The following is an 11475-nucleotide window of genomic DNA, read 5'->3' on the forward strand; positions in this document are numbered from 1 at the left end:
CATGTCAGCCCTGTGATAGACTGGTTACCTGTCTGTCTCTACATGTCTCCCTGTGATAGACTGGTTACCTGTCTGTCTCTACATGTCTCCCTGTGATAGACAGGTTACCTGTCTGTCTCTACATGTCTCCCTGTGATAGACTGGTTACCTGTCTGTCTCTACATGTCAGCCCTGTGATAGACTGGTTACCTGTCTGTCTCTACATGTCTCCCTGTGATAGACTGGTTACCTGTCTGTCTCTACATGTCAGCACTGTGATAGACTGGTTACCTGTCTGTCTCTACATGTCTCCCTGTGATAGACTGGTTACCTGTCTGTCTCTACATGTCAGCCCTGTGATAGACTGGCTACCTGTCTGTCTCTACATGTCGGCCCTGTGATAGACTGGTTACCTGTCTGTCTCTACATGTCAGCCCTGTGATAGACTGGTTACCTGTCTGTCTCTACATGTCTCCCTGTGATAGACTGGTTACCTGTCTGTCTCTACATGTCTCTCTGTGATAGACTGGTTACCTGTCTGTCTCTACATGTCGGCCCTGTGATAGACTGGTTACCTGTCTGTCTCTACATGTCGGCCCTGTGATAGACTGGTTACCTGTCTGTCTCTACATGTCGGCCCTGTGATAGACTGGTTACCTGTCTGTCTCTACATGTCGGCCCTGTGATAGACTGGTTACCTGTCTGTCTCTACATGTCGGCCCTGTGATAGACTGGTTACCTGTCTGTCTCTACATGTCAGCCCTGTGATAGACGGTTACCTGTCTGTCTCTACATGTCTCCCTGTGATAGACTGGTTACCTGTCTGTCTCTACATGTCGGCCCTGTGATAGACTGGTTACCTGTCTGTCTCTACATGTCAGCCCTGTGATAGACTGGTTACCTGTCTGTCTCTGTCGGCCCTGTGATAGACTGGTTACCTGTCTGTCTCTACTGTGATAGACAGGTTACCTGTCTGTCTCTACATGTCAGCCCTGTGATAGACTGGTTACCTGTCTGTCTCTACGTGTCGGCCCTGTGATAGACTGGTTACCTGTCTGTCTCTACATGTCAGCCCTGTGATAGACGGTTACCTGTCTGTCTCTACATGTCAGCCCTGTGATCGACTGGTTACCTCCACTTGTTAATCCTTCCAATGTACCATATCACAGCAATAACAAATGGAACCAAATAGAAAATCTATTAAGACTTTAATTTTCTTAATGCTTTTGAAAACATTTTGGACAGTGGTTGATATATTCTTGCATGAATAAGTTACATAATAAATAAAAGCAAACACATTTTCATCTTTTCTCACATTTTCAAAATAAGGCATTTATAGCAGCAGAAGTGGCCAACAGAGTCTCCGTTTCCCGAAACACCCAAGAGTTTCCAGTTGACGTCCGTCCTCAACAGTTTCAAACCCAGTTGAAAACCTGAGGTTTACACCTGCGGTTCAGTCAAACCTGTGAAACCGCCTCAGAGGTGTGTCAGGAACCTTCGCACCAGTGTTCGGAAATTACATGAGAAACAAGGAAAACACTGGTGTTGGCCCTAAAGCATTGGAAGTCACAGGAGGTAGCATCTTACTCTCCTGCCAATCAATTTTCTTTTCATTTTTTTATTCATGCAGCAGGCAATGTTTATTGATCGCTATGATTATCATAGCCACCCATCCACATTCCCCTGCATTTTTCATAGTCTCTGTAGTGAAAGCTGTACAAGAATGCTTTGACGTAAAGCTGTGTGCTGAAGGTTTGCCTGTGCACAGATCTCTTCTTCCCATAATTAACCGAGGCTGTCTTGCTTAGTAAGACGGCGGTTTATCATCAGAGCAAGGAACCGGCTGGCAGCAACAATGAAACGTGCGTACAAAAAACATGACATGATGACCTCAGATCTGCCAGTTTATGGGCCCTTTACACAAATCATATTGCACTCAGCACTTAACCTTAATTTTAACACATACTTTGGAAGCTGAGGAGCTGAGAAACAGGGTTATTTTGTTTTAAATGAAGTGGTCTTACAGAAGGACATCGAGTTAGTTAGCACATTATACAAACATATTCCATATGAATGAGCCAATCAGAGCCCTCCAAAATGATGGAGGGGATATGCAGCCAATTAAGGGCAGGGTTTGACTTCATATAGACGAGATCTTGTATCTAAATTACATTTATCTGGCAGAGCAGAGGTTAATGGCAGCTAACCTCTGTCACATTTTTTTCATTAATGTCATTATGTTAAGTGGGGCTGAGAATGGACATAACTCACCAAGAGTGGATTATGCAAAAAATGTGCTGTAGATTTGCATGGCCAGTAAATCATGTTGAATGATGAAAAAACAAAACCTATGTCTCACCTCTGGTCACGCTACATATTCTCCCAAACATCATTCTGTGCTAATTCTACAGTGCATTTTGTTCATAGAAATGGTCGTTCTGTGTGTTGAAAATATACAGCAAAGATTTAACAATGTCAAATGATAACACGTGTGGAATTAATTTACACTAAGTGAACAGGTGTGGCCTTTGGGTTGGGTTTTCGATGTGCTAAATCTGGCAGGCTAAGCAGCGTGCAGCAGGCCAGACACAGCCGGGGGTTAATCAGGGAACAAAATGACCACCTGTTTTTGCAAAGCGACGAGGAAACTCTCACTTGTCTGATTGGAGCATTTGTATGGGGACTATTTTTGGGTGCAGGTTGCCTGATTGCTCTCCTGGAGAACTGTGACTTCAACGAGGAAATGCGGCCGTTCTGATGGTTATGCTGCATATCTACATTAGAGTTACTGCCCCGCTGGCAATGAGCCTCCAAATGTCTGGTGGGAAATTTGGAGACAGCTTTTTTTCCTGTGTCTTTCACATGCATCCTCCCACACACACACACACACACACACACACACACACACACACATACACACACATACACACGCGCGCACAGACAAGCACACTTAATTGAAAGCAAACAAATAAACTACAAGTGCATTAATGCTAATGAATGTACATGGAAGCAGTTGGGTGTTGACACGTACAAAAGAGCAGCCTCGTGTGCTCAGTCACACGCAGTCAGACTTACTGAACACACACATACTTAACGCGTGAGCTTTTCACATACACACACACACTCGTGTGTACACACTCGCATCTACACACAGGCGGCGTGCACAACAATGCTCGTTGGCAGCCTCTGCCGGCTTTCTCTCTCTGCATGCCGACTGTGTGTCTGGCACCGGGGTTAAGGTCTGGAGCCACACACAAGCTGTGTGCTCTGTCTGGCTTTTACACACTCTAAATGGGCTTTATGAATGGCTGGGACTCAATGACTGAGTCAACACCAGGGGCCGCACTCAACCCAATCTGACAAGGGGTTTTTGGAGATAAGTCAGAAAGAAGCATGTTCAAATTAATATGCCACCAGGTTTTCTTTTGTTTTGCCGCCGAGTGTGTCAATCCACAGATGTGCTGCTTGTTTGCCTGGCTGAGCCCAGAAGTGCTTTCACACGACGCTCCGCGGTGTCTGTGTGTGTGTGCTCTTGTTGCCCTGTCAAAGCCATGTTTAATCTGTTCGCTGCAATGAATCCAGCTCTCGACGTTGCGTGGAGCCGGCGACTCTGACAGCCTTTCAGTGGTGGATGGAAGGATGGAGGCCGCTATTCACAATCTTGTGCCCTCGGTGGGATGCATGTTTACCCCATTGAACGCTCTCCTAGGCTACTGTACATACAAGCAACTATGCACACACAAACCCTCACCACTTCTCTATCATTAGATCCAATACTCGACTGACATTCAGATCGGAATCCAGACTGAAGTCTGACTCGACAAAAGGAGCTGTCGGCGGAGTAAGGGGGCGGAGGCCAGACGTCAAGGTCTCAAGCCAGTCGGCGGCATCGAACGATGTCAGAGCCCGTCGTTTCCGTGACTTCCCTTTGGACGGCAGAGGGGAGGTACAGATGAGGGGTGGGGGAGGAGCAGGAATCACCTGGCTGGGGTTTATTACAGCAGGAGACGGAGGGAGCTCTAGCAATAGAGAGGAGCAAAGAGGGGAGGGCAGGAAGCTGTCATCCCTGTGCTGCTGGGAGGCCTGGGACTGGTCAGGCTGAGGAGGAGGAGGAGGAGGAGGAGGAGGAGGAGGAGGAGGAGGCGAAGGACCGGAGACGCCGTGGGGAGGAGATTTACGATCACAGACATTGACAGAGTCTGGAAGAGAGGTCGTAAAAAAAGATTAGATGCTGAAAGAGATGTCAATGCCATTTAAGTTGTATTAATTATGGGATACTTACCAACACAAGTCATGGGATCATCCAGAATGTCATCGATGGACTGCCGAGGGTCCATCTGTGGCCAAAAGAAACACTTAAATCCCACTGGGCAAAAGGAACTCGTGGTGATCTCTTCCTGTTTGTCTGCGGACTCTAACCTGTGCTTTCTGGATGGCTTCCTGCAGTTCTTCCTCCAAGCTGCGAACACCGTTCAAGGTCTGAACTGGACTGGCTGTAATCTGCACTGGCAACTCAAAATCCTGCCCAATCATATCACACGGTTGGCAGCAAAACACCTGATGGGAAAGCAGAAGTGAATGAGTTGACAAGCGGGTGATGAGAGTATTCTCACATATTTGATTGATGGCTATGTAGCGTGCCCTTGAAACGTGATTATGCAAGATACACGTGTATTGATTTCTGTGTTTACCTGTGTAAACAACACCTCTGTGTGTGCATCTGTTTCTGCCTTCCCTCTCGAGCATCCAGGATCCTGTTGCAGGAACGGATGAAGGGATCCTCCAAAAGACTGCAGGAATAATAATAAAAGAAGCATAATGATTGCAGTTGTGTAAAGCAGCCTGTTATTCTCCAGCTTGTGGCTGTGTGTGCTCACCTCGTTGCCGATGTTCGTGGAGCGGTCCCTGGGCCTGCTCCGTAACCTCTCCCTCATCTCCAGCTCCACGCTCAGCTCCTGCTGCTGCTGCTGCTCCTTCTCACTTCTCCAGGGAGTCCCACACTGCCGGGGTGAGGAGGACGACATGGGTAGACTGGGACTCGGGGTTCCTGAGGCGGTGCACGCGGGAGCCAGGAAGACAGTGTTGGAAAGACACTGTTCACCAGCCAAACTGACAGACACGGTGTTTGAGAAGCCCATCGGCACGTTGTTCAGAATTCTGCTTGGAACTCCATGATGAGCGTCACTGAGAATCTCATTAGGCACTCCCCTGTCAGGGATGTACATCTGTTGGTTCGGGCTGCTGCTGGGGGAGTCTCGTCCAGTGCTGGAGCCTGAGTCTGGGCTGTGGTTGGGTGGCAGGGGGCAGGGGGCGAGGGGCTCCAAGCTGGTACCCAGCTGGCAGAGGGGAGTCGGGGTGAGGCACGAGTGGGGAAGCTGAAACGGGCGGAGACGCTGCAACAGAGCCGGCTTGGTGCCGGAGACGGGGAGGCCGCGCTTACGCAGCTGCTGCCGCAACTCTGACACCTGGAAAAGGGAAAAGGCATCGATGGAGATGAAAAGGACGCTTTGCTTTGTTTTCCTTTACCACAAATTGTAAAAATAAAAATAGGTATCATTCTTTTAGTTCTTTTATGCTTTTCTTACTGTTAGATCAACCAGATTTGCAGGGAGAGGCTCAAGCATGGACGCGAGGTTTGTGTCGGCGGGGTTGTGGTTTGTTGTGGCGGGAGCAGGTTGGGGGTTCAGGGGCATGGCTCCAGAGGACTTCACAAGATCAATGTGATCTCCACTGGAGGGATGACAGAAGCATTAACCCACCAAAATCTATCTGAGCACTAATATCTTTGCCAAGTGTCTTGATGGCGCTGTGCGACAGCAATCCGTTTGCATACCCGGACACAACAGTGAGCTGCTGTGGGTGAAGCTGCTGCTGTTGCTGTTGGTGGTTCTGGGGGATTTGGAGCTGGAGGAAGACCTCCTGCTGCTTCGGGGGATGAGAGTAGGCCGGGTCTCCAGACTGCGTAGGAGGAGGGCTCTTCTGTTTGGCTCCACCTGGAAAACAAGCAATTTTTCAAGGACAATTCAAACATGATGCCACAAGAGGAATCATTTATTGGACCAATTACTTTTTCTTTTTTTTTAATGATTGTAAAGCATTATATAGTTATATGGTACCTCCAGTCCCAGACCCTCTCTGGTCTGGAGGAATGTACTGGTGATATTTGAGTTTCCTCATTTTGGGTTTGGTGTCCCGCTGTTTCCGTGGGCGAGGGAGATGGTTGAGGGAGGAGGAGCATGTGGGGCTGGGAGGCCGAGCTGTCTGTAATGACACACATTATCCACATCTGAACTGTAACCATACCGTACCGGGATTTCAAGGTTATAGCTGTAGAACATCACGGAGAAAAATTAAAGTCGTTCCACGTTGTTCGACGGTATTTGCCCAGTGTGAAGGTTAAACTCTTAAATGAAATGTACAAATGCCTCACAAATCTCCGGATGACAGCCTGCGCTGGTTCTGACATACAGCCGCGCTGCCGGTGCGTGAATGTGTTAACCTACGGGCCAAATACTGAGCTCCCCCAGAAGTGCAAATTGACAGTAATGAATGCAGAGCAGCATACAGCGGGGCATTGTGTTTGACAAAACAGACGATTGACCACCCTGTTAGGTGGAAGACCTCTACAATGCTCTTTCTTGTTTCTGAACACGCGCACACACAATACAAATGTGGCTGTTTCTCAATGAAAATGTCATATTTCTACATGTATTTACTTGCATTCTTGACATTACAATGTTATGTTAATTATGAGAAATTAAAACAAGCCACAACATGAAAAGTAAAAGCGATATTGTTTTGTGACAGCATTAGGATGCTCAGAGCCCACGTTACCTTTGGCAGCAGGGGTGTGGTCTGAGAGGTCAGATACATCCCATTTGCTCTCCCAGTTGTTGCCATGGAGCTTGATTCACTCAGTGTTACACTCATAGGTTGTCTGATGCCCTCGGTTGCCGGGAGCAACGCCAAACCAGACTGTAGGCAGAATATCAGATTATCAGAGCTGACATATGAGGCTATTTATAAACTCAGAAGTCTGTTAATATTCACTATAATGTTTCCAATCGGAGGTTATCAGTGGAATAACTCCCTTGTGACCGACGACCTCCTGCCAAGTGTCGTTTTCTCACCTGAGTACGACTGGGGCTGTGGTCAAGGGGCGGGCCCACAGCTGAGATGTCACTCAGTAATTGGTCACCCGATAGCCCTGGCAGTGAGGAAAAGGCTGGTGATTGGTGATGTTGCTCGGCGGGCGAGGAGGAGGGGCAGGAGGAAATGTCATCTTCGAAGACATCAGCGGACACGGGGAAGGAGGCCGTGCCTGAGGAGATGAAAAGAGAAAGGAAGGTAAGGTCAAAGAAGGAAGAGACGAGGTTGGAATAAAAGTGTGTGACGCCGCCTGTGTGTGCCGGTGCATGCAGAATGGGTGTTGACTCACGGTTCTCCGGGGGCAGCGTGTGTTCGTGCTGCTGCTCCACCGGCCGGGGCGGACGGTGGATCCTCTCGGTGAGCTCCTGTGTCTGGCGAGCCTTCTTCTGCCTCTGGGCGCCACACACAGTCCTCTCTGCTGGGGGGAGACGGATGGACAAATGGGGCATAAGTGGACGGATGGGGGGACAGATGGGAGATCAGCAGAGAGAGAGAGAGAGAGAGAGAGAGAGAGAGAAAAGCAACAGGATTTCAGAACATATGTGATGTGAGCATGCACAACAGGCAGTCAGTCCCAATTCAAACCAGCAGAGGCATAGTAAACACAACATCTTTAAAAGCACAGGAATCAGATATAATAATAATAATCATCATCATTTCAAATGAAAAGGAAGCTTAGAGGGCGTCGAGAGGAAAAGGAGAGAGAAAACGATAAAGAGAGAAAGATGTCAGGAGGCTAAACGGTGACTCAGATCTCTGGATGGGAGGCTTTATCATACGCTGTCAATCACTGATATGTTTGCAGGCTGCTCAGAATGCAGAGTTGCAGTGTGCAACAAGGTCACTTATACATAGTGGATGAAACACTGAGCCCATTGCGAGATTTGCACACTTCATTTCCTCTCGCTGTACAACAGGAGGTGGAGAGCAGGACAGATGTGATCAAAGACAGGCAGAGAGAATAGAGAGAGGAAATGTGTTACTATGCACTGCTGGGAGCACACGGGGTAAAGCAGGGAGGAGACGGCAACAGTACTGTAGGCAGGCCATCACCTTGTGCAGTTTCAGTATTCAGACCACTAGGGGGCAACTTCTGAGCGGCACCATCGTCAGTGAGACGCTGCATCAGGAAACAGCAGGTCAAACCAACAGCCAGGGGCCCACAGATCACAGAGCAGTTCATTCAGGGGGAAAGTTAAAGAAAACTTCACATTGTAGCCTGATGAAATAGTCATTTACACCGCTGTTCCCCCGGAACATCTACAGGCCGTTTGAAGGAATTCTTGGATCTGTGCTACATCTGTGCTACAAAGATTCAAACGTGTTCTCTGTGGTGAGGGAAACACGGGCCGACACTTCATCATTCCTCACAAGTCACGTTTATGAATTTCTTATGAACGTACATCTAAATGTGGTCTCATCCTGTTCCAACTTTACAAATTCATATCAATGAAACAACATATGCAGAGGGAACATGTCCCGACATCTGTACTTGGTCTATCGTGTATGAACTGTCATGCTGGGTATTGTGGAGAAGATGCTACTCACCAGAGCTTCACTCTGGTCCTTCTCTGGCTTTTTGGGGGGGCACACAGATTTCAGCCCTGTGCAAACAGACGAGATGCGGTGTTACATGAGCTACGATGCAGAGCGGAGCGATGGAGGCGATGCTGGTGCGGTGGAGGAGCGGCTCAGGTGAACCAATGCTCCTCCCGGTGCTCCTTTGTGTTGGCAGGCATCAACATGCTTCTGGTGCAACCGGCTTCAGCCTCAGACAACGAGGAGCAGCCGTCTACAAAGTCGTGTTCTTGTTTCCATAGTCTGCATTCATGTGTATTTGATGCTTACAGCACAATATCTCTGTCACCGTTATCTTCAGATAACACCTGATGTTTAGAGCGTGTATGTTATGTCATAATGTCATGTAATCTGCATTTTCTTAGTTTGAACATCTTTGATACCTGCTGTATGGTTTTGTGAAAACGTATTTACGTGAATATGATCATTAATTGCATCAGGTTGCAAATGTTGAATTTTATGAACATAGTTTGGTTCATCCTGAATGATATGCAGCAAAATGACAACTTGAACCAGAGATTTCAATATCATTAAACACAGAATTTAGACTCCAAATGTGAAATTGAAGGAGAGTAAAAGCTGGTGAATATAATACAACCTACCAAGACATGTATGACTCGTATGTGGGATCAAAGGTGACTGAAGGTAATTCATATGAAACCTGCAGTCGTAGTGATCAATCACAATGGAAATGATAGAAATAGACTAACCAGGGTCTGCATTGATTTCACTCTGCCTTCGGTTCTGAATCCTCAACTGCAGGACTGAAAGACAAAGAGCGGAGACTGAGCTGGCTGCATTCGAAAAGAATTGAATGAAATATTAAAAGTGAAACAGGCAGAATGGTGTTTGAAGGACAAACGGTCGGGGGAAAAGTTGAGCACTGCAAGATAGCGGGATCACTGTTAAATGATACGGCCTTGAAACGTATATCACCACATGACTTTGCAATGTTTATAGATTGTATATCTGCTTGCATGCCTGCACACATCTACACACCACACATATACACATTAGTATTCAGTACACACACAAACAGGTGAAGCGGGGCATGATACATTTCGGTGAGTTTTGAGACCTGAGAGAGCTGACGAGGGGAGAGAGGGAGGGGAGGGGGAGGGAGGGGGGAGTAACTATTTATCTCTCAGTATGTCTATTTCTGTTGGTCCCATCCCCCCTTCAGCTGTCCCACTCTCTCCACAAGCCTCTCATACATCCCCTCTTCCTCACATCATCCGCATTTGTGCTGCTGACTGTACGACTCTCTCACCACTCAAAACAAAAGTTAAACGTCGTGAAAATCTGGATTTAAAGCAGATTAACACGCCGTGCTCCGCCTCTCAACAAGTTAATGAAGCCAAACTCATTACACTGGGGCTTCTGTTTAATTTCACTGTGTGTGTGTGTGTGTGTGTGTGTGTGTGTGTGTGTGTGTGTGTGTGTGTGTGTGTGTGTGTGTGCGTGTGTGCGTGTGTGTGTGTGTGTGTGTGTGTGTGTGTGTGTGTGTGTGTGCATGTGTGTGTATACTGTTTTTTTGTGATTTAACTTGAGGCCTAATACAAGTCAATACAAGCAAATTTGCTGTAAAAAAAATATATACTTTCCCTCTTCAGGCTTCTTAAAACATTCCAATGAAACGCTCTTATGCAGTTCTCCTAACGTGGATGTGATGACGGGTTGCAAGTCCATTTTACTTTAATGGCTGGAAGCTGCTATGACACCAACCATACGGACAACAACATTTGGCCCTAAACATGCTTACTTTGTGGTGAGCATCACAATGGAAACTATTCATCGTTAACAACTAAACAATGAATACAAACTGTATCATATCATACAATGGCTTTTTCCACAAAGGATCAACATCCGCCTGCTGCGCCGGTAGACTTGATAGAGCAGCGTGAACTTTGCGATGTACATACATGATGTGGAAGAGAGCAGCTGCCCTAAGGAATCATGTTTTCCAGCAGGTGTTTGCACACCTAAGGGACACCGTCTAAGTCATTTCCCCGCCTTTCTATTTTACCAGCCGTTAACGACAGCTGCCTGGGAAAACAACACCAGCCGCTACAACTTGTAGGGAAACTTCAATTATGCAGTTAGAAACCGTCGTTCAGTGACGGTCGTCTCCTGAACGCTGTAATCAGGAGAGTAGAACATCAGATTAGTGGCGAAATGTGAAGCTGTTGTTCAAGGATGATACAGGCGGATGACATCATCAAGAACTCTGCATCAACTTCCCCAACTTTAACACTGGTTGTTGCTCATTTAGACGTGTTAAAGTTAAATTATAGATTATAAAAGGGGGTAAATAAAAAGGCTTTCCTGTTTTCCATGCGTATCAACAAAGCAGCACATATTGTGGTTAAAGTGTCACCCATTAACATGCAGAGATCCATTCAAGACATCTCTGTGCAGCAATCGCTAAATCCATTCAGCGTGATCAATACCGTCACTCTATTGATCACATGATAGACAGCGTGACTGACCAGCCAATAATCCTCATAAACACTCACACACATTGATGCTAATGTTGCCAATCATGCCCGAGATGTAAAGTCACTCTTGTGGGGGGGGGGGGGGGGGGGGAGAGAAATCTTTGTTGAATCGGGACCTTGTTGGTTCCTCACCTGAGCGGAACTTGTTCCGGATGAGGAGCGACCTCTCGGAGGCCAGTAGCGTCATGGTCGAAAGGAGGTGGGGGGTTGGGGGGGAGCAGAGGCAGAGAGAGAGGAAATTCCTGGTGTCACTCTACCAGGAGGAATGGAC

General features: G+C 47.3%; 1 protein-coding gene across 3 annotated transcripts; it reads right to left on the reverse strand.

The window, feature by feature from the left end:
• Positions 1 to 2339: 2339 nt before the first annotated feature.
• Positions 2340 to 11475, reverse strand: LOC311024916 (uncharacterized protein). 3 transcript variants are annotated; one of them, XM_084027514.1, is made up of 15 exons: positions 11337 to 11475; positions 9417 to 9470; positions 8677 to 8732; positions 8182 to 8248; positions 7418 to 7543; positions 7110 to 7300; positions 6814 to 6954; positions 6096 to 6240; positions 5813 to 5972; positions 5565 to 5709; positions 4857 to 5444; positions 4671 to 4769; positions 4399 to 4536; positions 4262 to 4316; positions 2340 to 4178 (listed from the first exon to the last, which is right to left on the reverse strand). In XM_084027514.1, the coding sequence occupies exons 1-15, from the start codon at positions 11389 to 11391 to the stop codon at positions 3727 to 3729; spliced, it is 2472 nt and encodes an 823-aa protein (XP_083883640.1). In that variant the 5' UTR covers positions 11392 to 11475; the 3' UTR covers positions 2340 to 3726. The 3 variants fall into 3 exon arrangements, with proteins under 3 accessions (XP_083883640.1, XP_083883639.1, XP_083883641.1); XM_084027513.1 differs by having other exon boundaries at positions 7418 to 7546; XM_084027515.1 differs by lacking the exons at positions 8182 to 8248; positions 8677 to 8732 and having other exon boundaries at positions 7418 to 7546.

This window comes from Eutrigla gurnardus, assembly GCF_963514095.1.
Source record: "Eutrigla gurnardus genome assembly, chromosome: 14".
In the NCBI taxonomy this organism is placed as follows: Eukaryota; Metazoa; Chordata; class Actinopteri; order Perciformes; family Triglidae; genus Eutrigla; species Eutrigla gurnardus.

Bases quoted from the DNA above. Each gene is read 5' to 3' on its own strand.
- LOC311024916 (XM_084027513.1), bottom strand. From the start codon at position 11,391: ATGACGCTACTGGCCTCCGAGAGGTCGCTCCTCATCCGGAACAAGTTC. The intron at 8,249-8,676 runs GTGAGTAGCATC...TTCCTGATGCAG, and splicing joins AGGACCAGAGTGAAGCTCTG to CGTCTCACTGACGATGGTGC. The intron at 5,445-5,564 runs GTAAGAAAAGCA...TCCCTTTTCCAG, and splicing joins CAAATCTGGTTGATCTAACA to GTGTCAGAGTTGCGGCAGCA.